Here is a 25,302-nt window from a genome sequence, read left to right on the forward strand (position 1 = left end):
TCTTAATATATATCAGTGCATTTGTTTTGTCTCAAGATGCACAGTAATGCTTTTTTGTAAAGTATGTTTTTTTTAAATGACTTAAATATCCTAATTTAACTAAAGCCTAGTCCTGTTTTAAAATAATCCCTGTCTGGGAAACCGTCCTTATGGGTTTTGCTTTGACAAGTGTAGCTTGCAGTGCCCTCTGTTGGTAAAAAATATTGTTATGCCTTTGCGCTGGTAACCAGCAGAGCCTGACTTTTTAGAAGTGTTTTATCGTAATTTCCGTAGGGACTCTTTTTCCCTTATAATTGTCAATAAACATCTTAGTGTCTTCTTAAACCTGTCAAGTTAATAGACGAGGTTTATTTTATGTAGAAGTAGAGAAGAATATCTCTATTTGATCTCGTTTTTTTCTTGAGTTTCGTCTCCCTGTTCCGCGTTCCTCGGACCTACTACGCACGCGCAGAGCAGTGCATTATGGAAAAAGTAGTTTCTTGATGATTATTTATGGAGACCTACCAAAAATATTTTTTGTTCTTCCGATCGATCATATCGCTTCATTTACATATAGTTTTCGCTTTATGCGTGATAAACGTTTATTCTACTCCCTTTATTCAATTATTCTCGATCCTTGATTCTTGATCCGATTAATAATGTGTTGAGTGTCCAGACCTCGAGACAAAAGTGAAAGTAAAAACGTAAAAATGAAAGTAAAGGTTGGTCAGCCGACATCTTACAAACATGAGCGTCCGTCAGAAAGAAGCAGTCTTTTTTTGCAATAATTTATAGTAGACATGTTTGTTTTCGTTAATATTTGTGTATATTTAAAGATGCATTTGTCCAGTTGTTTTTTTATGTCAGTATTGCTAATGATCGCGGATGGTGAGTATTATAATTTATTAAGTGAGGGAGCTACAGCAGGCGCAATCTCAATTGGTTATGTTTTATTTTTTGGTATAGCTTCAGCTCTTTGATTGATGCATTTTTCACAAAGTTTGTTTTTATGCATATATTTAATGTAGAACAGTTTAGTATTTAACTGTGGATAGGGAATATTTATTTATTGTTTTCAGGGTTCACAGTGAAGGGTCCGTCAGGTCCTCTGGTTGTTCCTCTGGGAGGGTCAGTTCTTCTGCCCTGTTCTGTTGATAACCCCTTACCAGTGGATAATCTGGAGGTGGAATGGAGAAGATCAGACTCACAGACTCTCATTCATCTGTATCAATATGGAGATATTAGACCAGAAGCTCAGAATGATGATTATTCTGGCAGAGCTCATTTCTTCACTGACGACATTAAACATGGAAACTTCTCCCTCCTGATGAAGAATGTGACAGCTGAGGATGAAGGACAATATACATGTACAGTTCACAGCGGACAAGAGTCTGGTGAAACTGTGCTGGAAATATCATTACAGTATGTTGGTAAGTCTGATCACATAAGTTTATTAAAAAAAAGAGTTTTTAACAAGCTGCAAACGAGAGTGATAGAGCTGATTCAAACCCAGATAAAACACTTTACTTTACTTTATTCAAAATGGGTTGACACAAAAGCATGAACAATCTTGTCCATATTTTCAAAAAAGAGGATAGACTTGAACGTAGATATGGACCTTAGACGGAAAAAGCGATTTCTAACAACATTTCTCTGTCAAATTTGAGCTCAGAGTCAAAGATGACACCAAGGTTTTTTACACAGGACAGTTTCTTCCCAGGAAACTGCCCCAGGCAGCCATAGACATCGTCAACACAACCCTTATTACCAAATAAAATCATCTCAGTCTTATCTTCATTCAATTGAAGAAAGAGTTTGAGTCCCGTCTCAACAGCCCTATGCCGAGATCCCCTCTCCCCTGTCTCTGCCAACGCTCTCTTGTCTGCTCTTCACTGTCCTGTCACAATAAAAGGAAAAAAGGCTTTTGTTTCACATTCTTAGCATTTCCTCTCCAGATGGATAGCTCCGTTTTGAAGCCATGGCCGTTTAGGCACATCGGCACGTTTAGGCATGCGCCAGTTACTGGTTTCAAGGTACACATACACCAAGGTTTAAAAAAAGTAAAAAACATTTTCTGTGATACCGTTTCTAAGGTATGAGCTGTGTTTATACAAAATTAATTAAATCATGTAATTCAATTTTTGATATTTACATTTAATATATATTACAAAAGTAGACCTACATTTAGTTTGGAAAGAAAATTGTAATTTAAAGGCTTTATTTTTATCTGACATACTTGTTCTACATTTTGCTTAAAAAAAAATGTATCGTGTCCAGTTGAAAAGTTGTTGTTTGTACAGTAAATGCAGATATTTGAAAATAACACATTTTGGTGTTGTAATTGTAATACCACGAACCCGTGATGTTTTGCATAAGTTATCATACCGTCAAAATCTCATACCGGCCCATGGTGATATCGGCACTTCACGCGCATGTCATTGCCTGCCACACACTGCATGACATTTGAGTAACACTAAAAGGAACATTTCCAAATAACTGCTCTAAAGTTGAATCCACGCGTTTAAAATTTGCGTCTTTACATTATAGTGATTTTGATTCAGTGCTTAAAGCAAAACACTTTGTGTATACTGTGATACTGTAGGAAGGTTTGGCTCTGTCTTCCTGCATACTGTACATCCAAATGAATAATAAAATGTGTCCCTATCTGTAAAAATCCTGGCTAAAGTCTCAAAATGTAATTGTGAGATAGCAAGAAGTTGATTTCAACTATTATTTTTATTATAATTTCAATCTTTGACATGGCATTACTCAGACAATATTAAAATTGTATGTCAAAAACAGTTAATCACAAAAAATGATTTCACAGGCAATGAAACATATTCTATATATGCCATTATATTTTACAATGGCTTATATTTTCAAACAGCATTTTATCGATACCTTAAAATAAAAATTACTAAGCTTTGTTTTCTTTTTGGCCAGGTCATCTATGATTCTGCCTCCCTACGTTATCATCTTTATGCCAGTGAATTCCTAAATATTGATTTAGTTGATTTTTAATAGATATACTCAATTAAATTGTATAGTCCCTATTCCAAGAGTACCTACATATGCTGACAAAAAAAGTTCGTTGTTGTTACAAAAATAAACAATATTTGGCTATTTAAAATGGTGGGGGGCGATCATTATCACTTTCTGTTTCATGTTGAAGTACTTTTGTTAATTCATGTTGGAGTTATTTGATAACTAACCAGGACTTACACATCCTACAAAACTGTTTTCATTAAAAAGACAAACTGTTATTCTGGGTTGAACTGGATCAGTCTGATGTGTCCAGTAACTGGGTTGTGTGTGTGTTTCAGGTTTGTCTGGTTTACACATAATGGTGTTGATTCTCTGTATTGCTGCATGTGGATCTGCTCTTCTGTTCTTATCTCTCATCTACTGCAGAACACACAAAGAAGGTATGTTTCTCAAGTAGAATACTCTTTCTGTTGTTAATATCCATGTAAAGTTGTAAAGCATCAAATTTATAGTTAAAGTGATTTTAAATGGCCAGTGGAGGGAGAGGGGTAATAGGGTCAGGATTTAACACAGAAAGGATTCCAGTTTTTGTGCCTGTGAGTCCTTGGCTCTGGTTAGAGATTAGTTCTGGAGCAGTCAAGGAAGAAAAGATGTTGTCAGAGCACTGCATGAAGTTGAACAGAAGATCATATGATCAACCTAAGATACGAAGGTCCCATGTAGGCATGTAGGTTACCGGTTTCAATGTATACCAAGGTTTTAAGGAGTCAAGGTTTCAAAACCACAAACATTTTCTGTTATACCGTTTCTATGGTATGAGCTGTGTTTACACAAAAATAATTAAATCATGTTATTGTATATGTAAATATATTGTGTCCAGTATGTATTGTGTATGTATCCACATGTATGTATTTGGATATGTATCCACATACATACATGTCCATGGATATGTATGTGGACATGGATATGTATGTGGATATGTAGGTGGATATGTATGTATCCACATGTCCAGTATGTATCCACAATACATATACAATATGTATGTCCAGTATGTACAGTATTGTGTCCAGTTGAAAAGTTGTTGTTTGTATATGCAGACATTTGAAAATAACATTTTAGTGTTGTAATTGTAATACCGCAATACCGTGAACCCGTGGTATTTTTGCTTGAGGTTATCATCCTGTCAAAATCTCATTCCAGCCCATGCCTAGTCCCATGTAGGTCCCATTTCTGACTTTATGACCCCCATTGCATATATGTTGCCCATTTTCAGCCCATGTCCATGTGACACATATGTCACGTGTCCATGTGACCGTGCGATCAATGCTGACTTGGAAAGCTTTTTTCTAAATTTCAGGTCAGGCTTCAGGGCCAACAAAGTTTGTCTAATTTTCCAAACTTCAGAATGAGTTCATAAAGTGACCGGCTCGTTGAATTAGCATAAACCAGTGGTTCTTAATCCCGGTCCTCGTGACCCCCCTGCTCTGCATATTTTGTATGCTTCTCTTACCGCTTCAGGGGTTTGTTCAATACGCTTGTAAGAGCTGTGCGAAGTGGATGTAGCCAGAGATTCTGCCATTATTCCAGTTCGAAGGAGCATGTTCCATTCAAAGGGCACGAAGCGTGACTACTCCTGGGTCACGAGAACCAGGATTGAGAACCGCTGGTATAAACGGTTTTAAAAAGCAATCAGTCCGATTTATAAACAAATAATTCTAAATATATATTTAGAATTAATCGCCACAGCAGAGCAGTGCAGTGTTGGCTTGCTCACCGGGAGACTGCATTTATTTATTTATTTATTCATTTATTTATTAGATATTATTTATTATAATGATCTTGCTTGGTCTATAAACACCATGCACTGTGCTGTGTTTTACCTTTCTGTGTTTTTCTTATTTGCTCCTGTAAAGCTGCTTTGGAACAATGCACATTGTGAAAAGCGCTATATAAATAAAATTGAATTGAATTGAATTAAATATAGTAACAGAATAAAACAATTAATTGAAAAGACAGATTCATTTAATAACAGGGGCGTAGCCAGAACTTTTTTTTAGAGGTGGCCAGGTAAGACCCAGTGATTTTATTAGGGTGACCAAAAAATCCTTACAGACAGAAATTCTTTAACTTCTACTGTAATTTACACCAATTCTTCATTACACATAGTTTGCTGGTCAAAAACATACACGAAGAGCGTAAAGTAAACAATTTATTTGCAATGCTTTCATGTGCTAACATTATTTTAAAATAATTTGCTAGCTATCATTTGCAGTAAGTTAGCATTTTTTATAGAAAATAAACTTGCAGTAATGTAAATGTAAATGTAAATTTAATAATAAATATAATTTTATATAAAATTATTATATTAAATTTTATATGTGAAATTAAACTGCGATGTAGAAAAGCTTTTTGCATAGCGGTATGAACCATCAACGGCGATAGGTATAGCTAAGGGCGGTCCAGACCAACTTACAGAAGGTATACTTAACTAAGAAGGTTTCGGCAAACACGTATTAACGATAAGGTAAAGCTTAAGGTATAACTTAACAACGACATAGCATTAAGAAGGTTTAGAGAAACGCAGCCCTGATCCTTCTGCTCGCGATGAACTTCCATGGTACACAGACAGTACACTGTCACGAAACGGTTAGCAGCTGTTCAGCTATAGTATAGACTGTTTGCGTCAGTGCGTCAGCGTACGACATCATATTAACGCGAGAGTAATGTTCTCGCGTTACTTTCAGTGCATACGCTAAATGATCTGCGCAGCACTCCGTAAACTTCAACACACATCTTAAAACTGCTTCGCACAACAGAGGTGGCCAGATAGGTGGCCATCCATCATTGAGGGGTAGCCGTGGCCACCCATGGCAACCTTGTAGCTACACCCCTGTTTAATAACCAGGCATGAACTCATGTATGTAAACTAAAGGAATTTTTGACTAATTTACATGTCATGTGCCACAATGAATTGTCTTACATTTTAAACACATTTTCTTAATGATTAATTCATGGAAATTTATTTGTTTGATTGACTGTCAACATTTTAATTAATGGTTTACCCATTTTCAGAATTTTTTGTGAAACATTCTAGTCGATCATTTATTCCTCTGGGAGATTCAGTGGTTCTGCCCTGCTTCATTGATCCACGTTTACTAACAGAGAGTCTTAAGGTGGAATGGAGAAGATCAGACTCACAGACTCTCATTCATCTGTATCAACATGGAGCAGAGGATCAACAGCATGATAGAGCTCATGTCTTCACTGAGAAAATCAAACATGGAGACTTCTCCCTTCAGCTGAAGAATGTGACAGCTGAAGATAAGGGACAATACACATGTACAGTTTACAGTGGACAAAATTCTGTGTTTACCATCAGCACAAAACTGATACTTGGTAAGAAAACAGAACTGAACATATTTTGTAGCTTCGAAAGAATAGTTCATCAAAAAAAATGATCCTAATTTATCCTCAATGCCATCCCAGCTTGATATTTCTTTCTTAAGCCAAACACTAAAACTCTGGCTTCCTCTTAGCTTTATGTATTGCAGTTAAATTGTGCTTGAGCTGTTGAAGCGTTTAAATGCACACCCATCCAGTGAGTTAATAATGTCCTCTGAAGGGAAACAATACGTTTGAGAAAATATTTAATATTTTGAGATATTTCTGAATCAATTTAAGGTACATATTTTTGCATCATGAAACATTTGCATCAGATATAAAGTCCAAAATCAACATTGTACAAGTCAAGTATTTAGGAGAAAGAAAACATTCACTCTTTGAGCTTAAAGTCCTTGTGAACCGAAAGGTGCTATTGTTTTTACTTCCGTATTTTGACGGATTTCCGAGTAAATTATTTTGAATTAGAAAAATGGTGGGCGTGGCTTTCGTCTTTCTCTGCGATTTGATTGGATGTACAAAAACAGCCGTTGCATTTTGAAATGGAACTGGCAGCAGACTGACAGTTGAAGGGGAGGAGTTAACGGATGCTCCACCCAAGCCATCTAACATACGTCATTGAAGATGGATGGTCATTACAGGACGGAAGCGCATTTTCAGATATTATCTAAAGATTATGAGGGCACACGCATTTTAAAAAGAGAATGAACCACATTGATAAACTATTAACAATAAACACTGCAATATTTCATGAAAAAATAGGCATAGTAATTTTTAATTTCACTGGGATTTTAATAATTTAGTAGCTTTAATAATAATAATCTCTAAAACCGGGTCCAGTTGCATAAACTTAGCCGCTGAGTTGAGATTGCGTCTTAACAACTCGTCTCACTGACTAACAAAGGCTTCTACCGCTTGCATTGTAATCTGTAAACCCTCGCTTCCAAATAAAATTTGTTATCCACCATATTTATTTTAAAATGGTTTATATATCCCTCCAAGGCATATTTAAGTCCCACTTGAATTCTCCTCGATGACAGAGTGTGTCCAAAATGTACCAAAAACAACTTTGGACAAGGTTTTCACACTGACAGCTGCCATTGAAAGACATTAGGAACTCCAGTCGCTTGTCCGAGTTAGCAACAGTAACTAAGGGGGGAAGGGCTTACCGAAAGGTCAATTGGTTCAGAACGCAGCAGCTCGGCTCATCTTTCAGGAGGCCAAAAGACCTCATGTTACTCTCCTCATTATCTCTCTCCTTTGCCTACCAACTGAAGCCTGTATCAGGTCCAAAACTCCCAGTGCTCGAGAGGGCCAGTCTGCCCCTGGGCACTGTGCCGCCATGTTGGTATGCCCAAACATTCTATTAAATTAATGCATATTAATGATTAAACAGTACCTAACCAGTCCCAGTTTTTTAATCTGAAACCTCCCTGTACATTCCTACAACGCAAATGTCTTAAGCATGTAAATGGTTATTTATTTATAGTCAGGACTTTTACTATTTGATTACATAGTGAGTTACATTAATCTTCATTACAGTAGCGTATACTGTATACCAGACACCTCAACATAAGACAAATGTGCTCATTCTGAAATGTAAATAATTTTTTTTTATTTTACCCTGATTGTATTCAGATTAAGAAAAGTCATTCAGTATACACCCAGGATGGCATGATGGTAAACACATTATAAAGGACATTTTATTTTATGGTGAACTACTCCTTAAATCAATTCCTGGTTTTCATTTATGCATTATTAAGACTGACCCCAGTCATAAATAAACCGTGAAATATTGTTATGATATAAACCAAATGGCTGATTGTACAATTTATTGCTCTATTTCTGCAGTCAAACATTAACTATACCAGACTCAAAAACAACATTTGTTTGTCCTCTATAGATCACGTAGGGCTAGAGACTTTCCTGGCCTTGTCCTAACTTAGCACTATACTAATATGGGATGTCTTTGCCTTAACAGTTATTTCACATCTAAAATTGCATCTTCATTTTCAGGGTTATTTGGGAATCGCTCATTTGTTCCTCTGGGAGATTCAGTGGTTCTGCCCTGTTCCATTAATCCAAGTTTACTAACAGAGAGTCTTAAGGTGGAATGGAGAAGATCAGACTCACAGACTCTCATTCATCTGTATCAACATGGAGCAGCGGTTCAGCAGCAGGATTATCGTAAAAGAGCTCAGTTCATCACTGAGAAAATCAAAGATGGAAATTTCTCTCTCCAGTTGAAGAAAGTAAAGGCTGAAGATGAAGGAGAATACACATGTCAAGTTTACAGTGAGGAAGGATCTACATTGTCATTCAACAGCATTTTAAAACTGAGTAAGTGAACAATGAAATAATAGACAACTAAATATAGTATTCTAGGTCTAGTCAATAGTGGTTTTAGTTTAGATGTTTAGATCTTTTGTTAAATTTGAAGTGAGATTGAATCCAGTTATTTATAATAAACTGTCAGACATTGTTATGCACTTGTTTAAAGGCAATAGCCTGGGGACACAATTGACCCTTTGCCTGGAGTTTGATTGACAGGCGACCAGACCAATCATAATGCCGATATTGTGCGTCCCCTGTTGCTATTCGCTATTTTGTCCAACAATCAAACCATAGAGTTTTAAAAAGTCCTTCACGATTGTTGCTGGCCATCACACTGTGTGAACATGATCCCAGGTAAAAGTCATGTCACTGTGGAATCTTAGTTGTCATAATGTACAACAACAAAGACTTCTTAAAACAGACTTATTCAAGAAGACTTGTCCGGAGCTTTACCTCATAGACTGACATATGATCTGCCCTGAAGGACTGCATCTCATAAACACTGCCAGAATTTTATCGGAGGTACAATTAGATCTTTATGGTCATAATCACAGTTTTACCCGTTGCCTAAACTTGTCAGAAACCAATGGCGTTATCCAGACGTTTAAATGCTAAAGTTACTTTTACAGTAGTTAAAGATCGGGTATCACAGGCAGTTTCTGCCAATCTCATATTAATCTTGAGTACCTATACAGTTGTATTGCATACTGTATGTCGTATCTTCGAAGAGAATTTAGTTTGATCACATTTATAAAAGAGAGATACAGTGTATGATTATTTCCAGAAAAACACAAGCTGCTGGAGGCGGGCAGAGGGGACGGAACTACAGCACGAGCACACTGTAAAAAACTTCCCTGTTAAATTACAGTAAACAACTGGCAGCTATATTTGCCAGCACATAGCTGTAATTTTACAGCATACCTACTGTAATCTGCAACAACAGTTTATTACTGTAAAGGACATTATAATTTGCACAATATAATACTGTTATTTTACATTTACGCATTTGGCAAACGCTTTTATCCAAAGCGACTTACATTGCACTATCCTATACATTTATACATAGGTATGTGCAATCCCCTGGGATCGAAACCACAACCTTGCGTTGTTAACGCAATGCTCTTACCACTGAGCTACAGGAAAGCTTTTAGTGTTCCTGCTGTGATTTCCATTACACTACACACCATCGCATTAATCCCTTCGTATTTTTTTACATTATGCACGTACATGGTGATTGCCAAAAAAACACAGACATATGACTTAGTTTGACTTACCGCGTGCTGTTCATGTCCGGCACTGGGACCGCGCCATCTATCGGAAACACGAAACAGGGATCCAGACTTCTTCAGAAAGGCAAAACTTTCTGAAACAAGTTGGAGTGCTGGTGGAGTGTATCAAGCACAGAAATACTACGTCATACGTCCAACTCGTTTTTTGACAAGTTGACCATGTTAAGCATGAGAAGCCAGCGTGTTTAACAGTGTAAAGAAGTCAGAATGCATGACATAGGATGTTGCCTACACTTCAACTAATGCTAGTTAGGTTGAATTACTGAATGTGACATTATAAATGCATACTGATTTTCATTTTTTATAATTAGAAGAATGAATAGAAAGCTACCCAGCTTTACAGGAACTGTGTTGCTCCTCAATGTACTGAAGTGATTCTCAATTCTCGCCATTTGATGTAGTGCTTTCAGTTTTATGATCTGTAGGCTGTAGATTCGATATTGTTTTATTTTATTTTATTAGTCACTTTCACATCCTGAATATATACTTCAAATGCATATTGCAGACCTTCTTATTGCTTTTGGCTGAAAGAACACGTCATTTTTTTCCAGAAATAATTATTACAAGATAAATATTCTTTAGTGCCAGGGGAGCGTTTTGGCTGATGTCGGACATAGCAAAAGGGAGCGGGCTTCAGACTGTACAGCATGTGGCTTTTCTCATACCCGTACTTGTAAAATTGCTTTGATACCTACAACCAATATCTTAATTACCTATCCTACCTATCAAGTCCTCCACAAAGTACACTGTTACTGCTGAGCAACATGAAAAACTAGACAGATGTCCTATGATTTGATGTATTTTGTTTGAAAATAGCTAGAAAAAAGCAACAAGAGAAGCATTTTTAGTTATTAATAAATTAAATATTTCTACTTGTACTTGGTGTTTTAAAAAAGTGTATTGTGCATGCCTGATATAATATATTGTTTTGAGGTAAGAAAGTGTATTTAGATTTTTTTAATTTGGTTTGTAGTTATGTTAATAAATATATAATAATATTAGCTATTGTAATAGTGTTGCTGTGGCAGGTAATCCAGAACTCAGGAATATTAAATACAAATATTTTTAACAATCCAAAACATAGGAGATTTACAGGAGAAAAGATAGCATGAGACAAAAAACATGTCTACATTCATTATATTATCATAATGAAATCATCAACAAAAAAATGAATTTATATGTGGGAAACCATGAGGTCAAACTAATGAAAAAACAGTTAGTAACTATAGCAACAAACAAGAAAGTACTTAAACTGATTATTAACTGGAATTAACACAATAAATGGGAACAGAAAACATTAACACTATAAACTAAACAGAACACAGTAATTTAAATCAAGTTCTTTAAGTTCAACAAACATAAATAGCATTAAATAAATGGCATATCTGCAAGCTTTTTATCAATATGTTTGTCATTATGTTATATGAAATATAAAGAGGTTGAAACTTTCCAATGTACTTCAACTGAACCTAAAAAGATTGCACAACGTGTCAGGGATCAGTGTAATTAATAATTGTGAAAAATGTAAAAGTGAAAGATAATGTAAAAATGTTCTGGAACATCTTTTGTTATCCTGAGAAATTATTTCTGCAAATGTTTGTCACTGTACCCTCAGCCTGAAACACATAAGTAGCTGAAAGTGTTATGTTTAGGATTATAAACAGTTTTCACACATGAGAGTATGTCTTTTCAATGGGATCCTTTATTGTGTTGTGTAAACGCACTGCCTGCCCAACTGCTACTGAGTGCACCAGTCATGTTGAGTGCAGTGTTGGGTGTAACTAGTTACCAAGTAATTAGTTACTGTAATTTAATTACTTTTCCCTTGAAAAAGTAAAGTAAGGGATTACTCTTATTTTTTCTGTAATTTAATTACAGTTACTTCTGATGTAATTAAACTAAATACTTTGTGTAACGTGTATGTGCAGAAGAGGAATTGACATCAAAATTCAAAGTCTAACTTTAAAATCCGTGCTTTAATGTATAATTCTCACATTTGTAATTAATAACAATACTTTATGTAGTTTTATATTATTTATTTGAATGAATTAAAAGAGCCGTTTCATGTCTATCCTTGAATCACTTAACTCATCAAGGTTGATGTAGAATATAGAAAGTAATTAGTAATAAGTAATTAAATACTTTTTGAAGAGAGTAACTTGTACAGTAATCTAATTACATCATCAAATGTGTAATTAGTAACTAGTAATTAATTACTTTTTCAGAGTAACTTACCCAACACTGGTTGAGTGTCATGATGGTGCATGCAGCTATTGTTATCACAAATGTTTGCAGTGAATGTTAAAGGGATAGTTCACCCAAAACTGAAAACTCTGCCATGAATTACTCACTCTTTAGTTGTTCCATACCTGTATAAGTTTCTTTGTTTGGCTGAAGACAGAGAAAGATATTTGGACGAATGCTTGTAACCAAACAGTTCTTAGACCATTGACATCGTAGGAAAATGGTAGTTATTGAACTGTTTGCTGCCCTACATTCTTCAAAATATCTTCTTCTATGTTTAAATGAACATAAATTATATAAAGTAATTTTCCTACTATGGTAGTCAATGATGGAACTGTTTGGTTACAAGCGTTCTTCCAAATATCTTTCTCTGTGTTCATCAGAACAAAGAAATGTACACAGATTTTGAACAACTGGAAGGTGAGTAAATGAAGATTATTTTTAGGTGAACTGTCCCTTTAACTGTTAAGCAGCTAGCTCTCCTCCTTACCATTTATTGTAACATGCTATGGTTGAACTTTTCTTGACAATACATTTATCTTATGCAAATGATAACGTACTCAGTAAATGTTTGCTGTTTCATTTCATGTCTGTCACATGGTACAGCAAAACTTTCATGCCTCTTATCTAACATTATTCTGTGCAAAATAGCTTTGACTTTGGTTTTTCAATCATCTCCTTTAATTTGAAACATGTCTTTTCATTTGTAGGATTTGTTGTGGATTGCACTGTTGTTTCTCTGGGAGGTTCAGTGCGTCTGCCCTGTTTTGGTCCACGTTTACGAACAGATAGTCTTAAGGTGGAATGGAAGAGATCAGAGACTCTGGTTCATCTGTATCAAGATGGAGATATTAGATCTGAGGAGCAGCATCAGGATTATCATGATAGAGCTCATTTCTTCACTGATAACATTAAACATGGAAACTTCTCCCTTCGGCTTGATCATATGAGAGCTGAAGATGAAGGACAATACAAATGTGAAGTTTACAGTGGACAGAGATCTGTATCTTCAGCCAACACAAGATTGACCCTGAGACTAATACGTAAGTAATGCTTTAAAAGTTGGCTTAAGGAATACTAAATATTGTTAAAACAAATATTCTAAAATATTACAACAGTAGAAGTCATTGGTATGTACTGTACATGCAATAATAGTTGTACCAACATGTGTATGTGTTTTAGGTTTATCTATATTATATTAAAAATGTCTACTTAAGCAAAAACTGCATTATAAGGACATCCATAATTAAAACATCTTAACAGCTTAACATTTGCTAAACTTGAGATTTACGTTTAGAGTACAGAAAATACAATTGCTTCAGTATAATGTATGAACAATTTAGTCACTTTTCAGTGATATGTACTTCTCTGAAGAACAAATATAGTTTGAGGATTTTTTTATTTCAATGATGAGCTGAACAATTACTCAGTGATGTTATCTTATGTTAATCCTAATAATGATAGCAATACCAACACGTGTGTGTGTGTTTGTGAGAAGTTATGAGTTCAACAAAGAAATAGATACATTATACAGTTTAGTTATAACATGTGTGTGTTCTTGTTAGCACTTCAAATAAATATAGTAACTAAACAGTATTCATTCTACGATCTTGCTTCCTGTGACAATTTCACTAAATGTAAGTTTTTTGCACGATCTTTCTAGAGACAGCTCTCCGTCTCCAAATGTTTCTAGTCTTCTGTCCAAATATCATCATGTTTTTTGCTTTTGTCTTCTGGGGTGCTTCTGAAGGTCAGTGATTATAACACTTAGATCACTGAATTTGTTAACATTTACTGATACTTGAATTATTAGACATTCTTATGTTTTTTTTTGTTTCATTCACTGCAAGATTAAAAAGTAAATCATTGCAAATTAATACATTTATTTACTTTTTATTTTTATTATAAAAAACACCAACATTTAATAAAACATTTTTTTTTTGCAACATAAAAATACATTGCTAAAAAATGGTGATGATGATGAAGCCAGTGAAAATGTTAAGTTTAAATGTGTTTGTGTTTCAGGATCTGTGATTGAGACGGTCTCCTGTTGTTCTCTTTATATTCTCAGACCTCTCATGTTGCTCTGGGCTGCTCCATATGTTCAACAGTTTACAGGTACGACAGGTATCACTTCTGATTATCGTCAGTTTATGAGTAGGGATCACTGAATGAATCATGACTAGATGTATAGACATCTGTATCAGTGATTATTTCATGACATTTCCACAAACAGTGTTCAGTGTTTTAGTAAAACTAAGATTTTACTGTAATTACATGATGTCATGATCATTTCTGTTTTACAGGCAACATTAAAACATGGATCCTGCTTTACAGTTATGACACAGAATATATTGTTTTCTCAACTGTTCTTTATTCAGGTAAATACATTTAAATATCGCTCAACAGACATTATCATGAAACATCAATGTTGAGTAAAACCGCCAGTCGACAGAATGTTAATTTTATTCTGATGATTCCTTAATGTTCTGCAGCTTTCAAAACAATAGCATGAATCAATCATTTAATGTATCTTGTACTGCTGTTTTACCTTGTCTGAATATACTGCTGTTGCTGATTTTCTGTGTGGTCACAGGACAGGTCACATTTTACAATCAATCTCATCAAATTCATCTTGATCTCCACTGCAGCTGATTAGGGAAAAACTCATTAAATGTTTTATTTAAATATTTTCAAAAATTATGGAATTAGACGGAAACAACCCCGACACATGTCAGTGAAACAGGACAGACGCTGTACATGATTTTATGATTTCACCTGTTTTATGTTTGGTAATTATTATTCTCTCTCTTCTTGTGTTCTAGTTCTTTTTTATTCCGCCTGGGGAAGAGGTCTGAATTATGCTGGATTTGAAGGCATTATGATAATAGTGCTCTTTGGATTCGTTCTTCTGTTCTGCCTCTTCTATAGTATTTTCAGTGAGTGTTTCTCTTTAAATCTCCCGAGTATCTTTTTACCTCTACATGAACATAAGTGTGAAATAACATTTTATGATACGTATATTTGAAGAATTAAGTCCATTAAGATTCCTTTCGACAAAACGAATTTATTATTAAAAACATTCACAGTATCATTGCTTTAAGTACTTTCGAAATGAGTTTATGTGAGAAACATAAAGAGACAGAAAAACACTTTTTCTAAGAAAATAAACCTTTATTTTCTTTATTTTATATGATGGTGGGCTATTCTTTTAGTTTTGACTTTGATGTTTAGTACATTTGATTCCCCCTTGTTTTACACACATCATTTTCATATAGTCTCTTCCATTGACCACAAATATCGGATATCAATAATTCATTCATTCATAGAGAATAATCACTCACATTGTGAACACTGTTCTCAAAAGCTCCAGCCTTACATTCATGAAGTCATTGGTTCTTATATTGAATAAGTAAAGAATAATATGCATCCCACCGGTTGTTATTGCAGAATAAACCCCAAAAGGGTAATCAGGTTTTTTGGTATAACAACTGGCTGGATGTACATTATCCCACTGTACATTGTTACTTGTAACATAAGTAAATAATTGTACATGAAATATTGACTCTGTGAGGGCATTTACAGGATCAGTAAACTTTACGTTTCATGATTCTGATTGATTGGTTAAGCAAGAGGTCCCCAGGCTCGGTCCTGGAGGGCCGGTGTCCTGCTTAGTTTACCTCCAACCGTGATCAAACACACCTGAAGGAGCTAATCAAGATCTTACTGGGCACAGCAGAAACTTACAGGCAGGTGTGTTGAGACATGTTGGAGCTAAACTCTTCAGGACACCCGCCCAACAGGAACACGTTTGGGGACCCCGAGTTAAACCATAGATACATTTGAAAAATCTCCACACATTTGTGATCCTGTCTGTTAAAACCAGGCTAAAGTCTCAGATAACGAGCGTTAAAGTTCGATTTCAACCATTAATTTCACATTTAAGTCTTTGACACGGTCTTACTCGGTCAATATTAGATATGTCAAAGTTATGTTATCACAAAACGTTCTTTACATTATGTAGGATGGTGTTATGTAAATCTAAAAACGTGACTTTAGCTGGGTGTTCACAGACTGGGTCACATGTCTGCATTATCAGTGTGACAGCAGAGGTCCTGGTTTAGGCACAAAGCGACTCGTACGGGTTACAGAACAGCATATCCATATGCCCGTTCTTCTTTATTTTGTCATTCCACCAGTTGTTTACCTCTCATCTCCTCATGTAACAAAGACAACTGAACAACACACACACAGCTTCTTGAGGTTGAAGGTTTCAGAGCTTTAGCTTAACTCAGGAAATATTTCCAAAACACATAAAATGTACTTTGTCAGAGCCAGAGAATGCACAGTGTTATACTACGGTGATAGAGACAGAGAATATATGCTTTAATTTAACACAGAGAAGAGATGGGCCTGTTGTGACCTGACTTGCCATTGTTTTAATCATTGAAAGGGTAAATATTGGTTAATAACTGATGAAAACCTCTCGAAAGGATATGATGAAAAAAAAGTTGAGTTTTGGAGTCTAACCCTTTAGCTTATTTATAACAAACTCAAAACTGATATGAGAAGAAACAGTGGAGTAAAACATTAAACCCGGATGAGCGGTATGTTATCAGTTTTAACGCTTGTTATTAGGGGATGATAAAACTCTGTTGTGACTGACCATTCAGCTTCAGGTATTGCGAAACATTTTTGGAGAAATTACATTATTCATGACATTCATATTTATATATCTTTCAAGTCTTTTGGAATTACATGACTCCTAACAGATGCTTTTATAATTATAATCATTGTCTTTATTAATTGCCTGCAAAAACATCTGTTTGGAAATTCGTTTAATCAAGTTTTTGCAATCAGTTTTGCCTCTCAATGATGATGTTATTTTGCATAACTGTCATTGTACGATTCATTCAGTTCAGTTTGTAATGTTTCAATCTTTAAGTCTGCCATTATACACTTTCATGGCATTAATTGAAAACTGAATAAAAAATTGGATCCTTTTATTGATTGTAATGTTTTTCTGATACAGTGTTTGCTAGAATCTCTGGGAAATTAAGCCAACGGGTGATTAATATATTCAATGTTCTGGCTAATATATTCTCTGATGTCCTGCCCTCATTACAATTCGTCCTCCTGATCTACTCTTTTGGATCAACCAGAGGAGGTGAGATCACCTTCTTAAGCTATAAGGAGTTATTCATGTGGCATTATGAGATTGTTTTATTTGTTTTAACTCAAATTAAATACAAACAGAAAACTGGGAACATAAATACATCAGTATTAGATGACAGCATTAATTTACATTTATTCAAATCAATCTGAAAAGTGTTTTAGATTTTTATGACACTCCATATATTAGGTATAAATATCTAAAACTATATAATGACTGATGTTCTGAGGTCTTTCATAAGAAACACACCATAGCACACAATATGCAATGAGACCGATGTGTTGTTCAATCTGTGTCATCAGTCCATGTATGTCTATAAATCACTCTTCTGTTTTCAGGTTTATTCATTGTTGCAGTTTTACCTGTGATACTAACTGTGACCAATTACAGTTGGGATCTTTTATGTGGAGATATGATGGGCTGTAAGTGTTTGAGTTATCATCTGATCTCTGTTACACATGCAGAAATAAATCATTACAATATTCAATCCATTTATCTTTATGATTCTGTCCCTATTGGTCATCGTCACTTTTTTATCTTTAATAGTTTTGAGTGTTGTTTTGAATTAAAATAGACATACTTCTAGTTCTTCAGTAATTTCAGCATGAAAATACGTGTTTAGTTGCTGTCTTAGATGTTTCAGAAGCACTTTATTGAACCGTCCCTACCCGATTCTACCCGAGAGAGGCGCTCTAACAAGGAGTTTATTTGTTAACATTAATGAATGCATTAACTAACATAAACTACAATGAGCAATATTAATATAAATCATATAAAAGCCTCTTAAAAGCACTTGTAAACAAATGTAAAAGCACCCTTAAATGAAATTCTTGTAAGTATAGTTAGTTTAGATTAACTAATGTGGCGGGCCATTTTACAATTGGGATCTTACTGTGTTACCCGTGTTTCTGCTACTGAAGATCTTGAAGTATTTTGCCTGATTAATTCAGTCAAACTGTTTCTGTTAATAATTTAAATCTATTTCTCAGGTTCACCTTTGGTCAGGAGGTCAGTGTGGTCTGTGTTGATGTTATTGGTGACTGCAGTAATGATGTTTTTCTACATCATGGCACTGGAAAATGAAAAAGGTATATTCAAAATCTCTGAGAACTAAAAGCATACAATGAAATGTTAGAATATAAACTCAGCAAAAAGGAAATATATGTTTTTCAGGATACTGTATTAAATCAAATAATCTTTCTTTTTGGAAAGGGTTTAAACAATGTTGTCTTATTCAATGAAACAAAACAATATGCACCTTTGGAAAGTTCCTTAAAACAGTTTACAGGCGGTGGGCAACTAATGTCACAGTTACAATAACATAAGACATTAAAGAAATCTTTGAGCCAACTAGAAAACACCAGAAGAAAGATGTCCTCCTGCTACAGGAAGAGGGGTAACATCTCACAGCAGGAACTGTGTATGCTGGTGCAGTCCTTGAGGAGATGGACTGCAATATTTATCTGTTTGTGGCCACAACATGATTTTTACTGTGTTGTGTACATTTCTAAAGGCACGAACAACTAAAATACTTGTAATTCCTAAAAGAGAGATACTAGGAATAATTGGAGAACAATGAGAATAGCCACATGTACAATGGAAACATAAACCTGACAATGTACTCACGCTTACTTTAAATATTGAAGCCCAAGTTCAGGGATTCATTATTTATTGAATAGTTCCTGATTACTTTTATGTTCATACAAATATGTGCACATGTTAAGTTGGAAATAAAAGTTAAAAGGTAAAGGCATTTTTCTTTTTGCTGAGTTTATAATGTATTATGTGTTTCTGACAAACAGGGAATTTATAGTTACATCGTTCGTAAATTCATTGTTTGCAAATGTTTTACTGTGATAATGTAGGTGATACATTGTTTTTTCTCCATGTACAGATCAAGTTGGATGGGCCTGTAAAATAGCATTTCTACAAGTATTATGGACAATTTGGAACTTTTCCAGGTCATTTAGCGATACAGGTACAGTAATAATCATCTGCTTTGATCGTCTTCTCTGTGTGATGATTATTTACTATTATCTCTTGTTTATTACCTATCTATTTGTTTCTTCTGAAGAAAGATTATGCTTGTGGTTCATCTTCCACTTATACGTATGTGTTTCTAATATCCAGCTAATATGCCACTGTAATATTCTCACATACAAATCAATCTACTTTGAGAAACTCTCATGTTATGAGAGTGTGTTTGTGTGTATGTCATGTTCAGTATAAAATAATTCACCTGTCTCGTTTTATTCTTATTATCAGATATTTAGTTATTATACTGACACTGATATGTATTTAATTTAATAATTAACCAGTAAATATATACCTCTCTCTATGATGCAATCAGCGTTTTGCAGAATGTCACATGCAGAAACCTGAAAACAGGTCTCATCGCATCCAGTTCAGGTCTTGTTGTATGTGTTTCGTTACATAAAGAGCCGTTTGACTTAAAATGCCTTTACATGAGCTACCAAATATGATCAAAATCGATGCCCAGATTGATGTGTCATTTTATGTGTTTCTTCTTCTTCTAACTAACATTTAAATATTAAAATAGAATAAAACGCCAAAAATGAAAACAAGTTAGCAGCTGATTACCTCAAAATCAAAAACTGTTTATACTGCTGTTAGCACTTTCTCAGACAAACAGATGTAACGAAACCCTTTTTCCGGTTTACTCATGTGACATTCCACAAATTAACTATTAAAAATGAAAACATATATAAGTAAAAACATAACATGATTACTAAATGTAAATAAGTTCTACAGTGAATAAGAACTCTGATAAATGAAACACAAAATAAATACAAAAAATTCAAATGTGGTGTTATTGTGATTGTTATAAGTTTCTGCTGTTATTAATTTTGTCTGTGTATCACTTTATCGTTAATGTGTTTTATTCATTGTAAATGATCATGGTAAAATGTTTTCATTTATAGATTTTCCTCGCATCATGTCTGTGTATGTGTTTGGATCAGTTGGTGTTGTTTTAATCAGCGCTGTCGCTCTGATGACTGAACTGATACTGAAAATAGGTGGGTCAACACTTTAATATCATACAGCATATGATTTACAGTATTTAAATGTGAAAATATTTGACTTACTGATGAAATGGAAAATTTAAATATAAACAGATATTACAAAACCAAGGAGCAATTATACTAGATGAAAACAATATCATAATTAATATAACTTATAATAAGTTCATTGGAGACACAAGTAATAATATTAAACAAAATTCTCTTCAGTCTAATTTTTTAAATTGTTATTCTCAGTTAATGGTGAAGGTCTAATAGGGGATCTGAGAATCGTCGTGTTTTCCTTAGAAACTCTCTTTATCGCATCAGTGCTGATTTTACTGGTATTTGCATCATGTGAGTACAAACTAAACTTTGTTTATATTTATTTCTGATCTTGTGTTTTAGTTCCTCTCCTGTTAGCTTTAAAATGATCTTTGTAAATATGACCAAATGTCCACAATTGACCCTCTCTCTAGCACATGCCACTGTTTTGTGAGGTAGTTTTGTAATGTCTAGGTTTGTGATGTGTGTGTTGATCTGCTGTAGCTGCTGTTTGATTGATTGTGTTTGTTTTAATAATTGTTACACATTTAAGCATTAGTTTTATTTACTGAGAGCTGCTCACAGTCAACATGAATAGAGTTTAGACACACATTGTCTAATTTGCAGACCCTTATATCCCAAGTGACTTACAATGCGAAAGCAATAAAGAGACTTGGGGCTTTTGAAACATTTGCACATCTGGACAATTCATTATGATGATAATTTTTCTCGTTGAGTCTGCATTTATTTATTCTTAATTAAATCCACACATGAGGTATTATACAGACTGATTTGATATTTGGTTCAAGTGTCTAATATTAATCTTCTAATTATCTTTTCCGCCACTGCTCTGAACACACAGGGATCAAACCGTGTCTGCAGTCCTGTCAGGTTAGTATATAATGTAAAATATAATAATGTAAGTCTCATTGATTTCTGATATACAGTTGACTCTTCAGGTCATTTTAAAAGTGCACTAGTATTTTTTCCTGAGAACGATATGTTCCCACAGTGTGGGTTTAGCATCATGCTCCAGCAAATGATTTTGGCTACTGATGTCACTGTAGAAATTGGTCTACCCTGTTTATACTGTGGGTGCATTTGTTACCTTTGTTAAATACAGTAATTAATTTTTTTAAACACAAAGTTTCCAATCGTTACAGTGTCATTTGGTTTTAAAATGGCAGTTTTGAACTCATGTGTAAAATAAAACAGCTTTTATTAGAATCACAGATATGAGACTTGTGTGACTACATGATTTTAAACATATCTGTAGAAAATGCTGTTCATTTATTAAAGAGTAAAATGTTTAATGAGAAGAAAAATACTGATGAGTTCGTCTGAAATAACTGTCCCAAAATATAAAGATGTTGTCTAAATATTGTCTAAAATTCATGGTTTCCATTAACACAGGCTAGAGCAAAATGTAAACGAACCCGAAAACCACCTTCTCCAGTGAGTACCTCATATAAAGCTTTATTGAGATTTATAACTGACCTGAGATAAAAGCATACTGTATTAACTACAATACAGATGTAAAACTAAGTGTTTCTCAGTCGTGTTCCTGAACTAACCGCACTGCACATCTCATTTCACACAAAGCAGTTATTTAAGATATTTAATCTCTGAATATCTGAATGACAGATGCTCGGCTTGAAGTTTGTGACCTGCCTTTGTTAGTTTCACACCCATAAATGCCATTGACATCATGATGACCTGATTGGATCATGGCACCACAGGAACACACATGTCCTCAAGCACTTCACTGGACTGTCGTGCTGTTAAAAAAATGAAAAAGTAGCTCACGGAGCTGACAATTAAAAAATTCAGCCAGTGAGTCAGTTTTAAAAACAACTGGTTTTGTTGCCATTTTACAGTCATTGGACATTGACGAGGGCTACAAAAACAACAATACAAATGATAATGATAAATGGAGACAGTAATACTACAAGAACACACAACCCAAAAAAGTCAAGTGAGGTAATAAAAAATAAATATATATGTAAAGAAGCAGTGGAATATGATTTGCCATCATAGCATATGCTGTAAAATAGGATCATTCAAACCTTTATCATTCTGACAAGGTGAATCAGGTGTGTTAGATAAGGAGGACATCAAAAATGTGCAGTGCCGGGGACTCCAGGTGCACGACTGAGAGGATTTTGTACATGTTGTTGTTTAATGTGGGTTTTTTTTGCCCCAAACTCAGGATGCAACAGGAACCGAAATGAATCCTCTGAATACACAAGCTGGTGAAGCTCAGCCTGATTCAGTGGAATCACAAACATGAGAGGAGATCATTCTGGATTCATCTCAAACACTCATGAGCTCTGGCACACTGAGACCGTTATTTTATATGTAATGCCGAAGGTTTTGAGACGGTTTTCTTTTGGCAATTTGAAAATGGGTGTAAATATCCTTTTGTGATAAAACAGTTGCTTTTGTTATATAGATTGATTTTTAAGATCCGGCTGTAACTTCAACAGTATAAACCGTACATGAATTTGTCCATTTGTTTTTGATCAGAATTATAAGAAGTTTCAGACAGTTTGTAATGACTCTGCAATCTTATCGACTTGTGTTTTTATAAAGTGCCGATATGGATAGTTGTTCATGAAAACACAACAGCAAAAGCAAATATAATGCATTAAATGTGATTGTTACCATGTTGTTATATGTGGAAAAAGCATAACTTGTAAAAGCTTTTAAGAAGACAAACTATATTCTATCGTTTTTTTGCATTTTGAGGTTGTGTTTACAGTTTACACTAAAGCTGTTAATTCCTCATGGCATGAGCGCTTTAAGGTTTTACAGTGATGTTGTTGAATCTGTCTGAAAAGAGATGGATGATTTCTCACAGAGCTGCAGGTGCTGCTGCTTTACTGCCAAACTGAAAACAACAGCCCGAATAACTATTCTCTCTCAACTGGACAAGTTTAACAAAGGTAAACAAACACTATTACAGTACATGTAAATTCTGTTTGTAAAATCATTATTTTCAAAGAGGTTCAGAAGGCTCAGCCCTATGAGAGAAGATCATTCATAAACACTTTGAGCTGAGAACCGACTACTGTTCAGTGTTGTTTTCATGTATAATGTACATTTGGTTTTGTACTGTGAGCTGTTTTAAAATGTTCCTTGATGTTTTCACGCATGTGAAAATAGTTGTAAATAAGCAATTGGATTTTAAGACATTATGGAGTTCATGGTTTAATTCTCAAGTTCACAGTGATGTCAGGACAGGATCAATAAATCTTCCGTTTCTGGGTCATTGTAAATATTTAAGCACGTGTCACAACGCTGCACTTAAAATCAGTTTTCAACCCTGAAGCTGTAATTGTTTTTTGTAAATGTTTTGATGCTGAATTATTAAAAATGTCTTCAAGATGAAATGGATCGAAAAGTCGTGGATTATTTTGTATAAATTCATGTAGACACAAAATGTAACTGAACTCAAATGGGTTTTGTTCACTATATCAATTCGGACATGAACTGCACGCGGTAAGTGAAACTGAGTCACGTGTCTGTGTTTTGTTGGCAATCGGCGCATACGTGCATAATGTAAACATACAGTGATTCAACAGTTCTGCAGGGATAATACGATGATGTATTGTGTGCTCGTGCTTTAGTTCCGCCCCCTGCACCTCCAGGAGCTCGACTGTTTTCGGGTATAATCGTACTGCTGTATCTGTCTTTTATAAATGTGATCAAACTAAATACTCTTCGAAGATTTGGAGTATGCAGTACTACTCTATAGGTACTAAAGATGAGATTGGCAGAAACTGCGTGTGTTACCCCCACTTTAAAGCAATGATAAGATGATCACAAATAATATCTTGTAGAATTTGACAGAATTGTTTGATGATCCAGAGCTGGTGCTCGCATGGTAACTGGCATCATCTCTTCACAAGTGTTACTGCGTCATCTGAAGTTTCATAGCAGACAAATCAGTGTTCAGCAAGCATTCAATAACTCACAATCATATAGATAACATTCATTTTTATTTGGAGCTTGGTTCTGCTTGTAGTCTCGTTCGCTTCATACAAGGCATCTGTTAGTTTAATTCATTGTTGCAGGGTCAAACTTATCATCTATCGATGTCATGAATCATTTTTTGCATACATTACTCTGATGAGTTGTGCTGACATAATGATGTCAACTATTACATCAACACAATATTGTGTGCCATTTAAACTTAAATATTTGCATTAATTTGTTTAAAACAATATCTAAGTCATGTTTTCAGGCTATAGTTGAGTTTAAGATTTCAAGGCTCCTCAACATTTAACATCCTAGAGAAACTCTGTGTTAGATGTGAAAAATGGTTTAATGTGTTCAATCATATGACTTGAATATAGTTACATTTAACTCCACATGATGTGATGCTTGCACAGAATACATAATGTTTCACTTTGTTTAATGTTTATTAGAGTATAAAGTGCAGTGTGTGCAGATCTACCTGCCGGGGCTTGTGTACTGATGCTCCAAACAGCATGTGTATTGCATTGTATTGTATTGAATTGAATTTTTATTTTGGTTATATAAAATAGAGAGGCATTCACTGAATGTAACTTTTCTTCAGATAAACTTCTCATAACAAAGGAGTGTTTGTGTAAATGTGTACTGTAGGAATTTGATAAATCTGACTGATTGTAATAAGACCTCTAGTGTTGTAAAGCATCTTACTAATGTCAGGTGTTAAGAATGAAGAAAAGTCATGTGATAAGAACAGGTTCATCTGGATCTGTTACAGCAGTTTTATCTCCACAGAGGAAAACAAAAGGAAATGTCGGTTTGCTTCAACATGTTTACACACAACTGTCCCTTAAGAACA

General features: G+C 34.7%; 1 protein-coding gene across 1 annotated transcript; it reads left to right on the top strand.

The window, feature by feature from the left end:
- Positions 1 to 530: 530 nt before the first annotated feature.
- On the top strand, positions 531 to 23,858 carry LOC130550855 (uncharacterized). The gene is made up of 19 exons (XM_057328371.1): positions 531 to 867; positions 1,059 to 1,409; positions 3,303 to 3,404; positions 6,037 to 6,360; positions 8,380 to 8,703; positions 12,941 to 13,273; positions 13,894 to 13,980; positions 14,256 to 14,348; positions 14,537 to 14,611; positions 15,056 to 15,169; positions 17,263 to 17,397; positions 17,742 to 17,825; positions 18,393 to 18,491; positions 19,298 to 19,381; positions 20,346 to 20,441; positions 20,682 to 20,780; positions 21,331 to 21,359; positions 21,882 to 21,923; positions 22,678 to 23,858. Exons 1-19 carry the CDS (start codon positions 780 to 782, stop codon positions 22,756 to 22,758), a joined length of 2,640 nt encoding a protein of 879 aa, XP_057184354.1. The 5' UTR covers positions 531 to 779; the 3' UTR covers positions 22,759 to 23,858.
- Positions 23,859 to 25,302: the final 1,444 nt, after the last annotated feature.

The sequence above is a fragment of the Triplophysa rosa genome, unplaced genomic scaffold (genome assembly GCF_024868665.1).
Source record: "Triplophysa rosa unplaced genomic scaffold, Trosa_1v2 scaffold449, whole genome shotgun sequence".
Classification (NCBI taxonomy): domain Eukaryota; kingdom Metazoa; phylum Chordata; class Actinopteri; order Cypriniformes; family Nemacheilidae; genus Triplophysa; species Triplophysa rosa.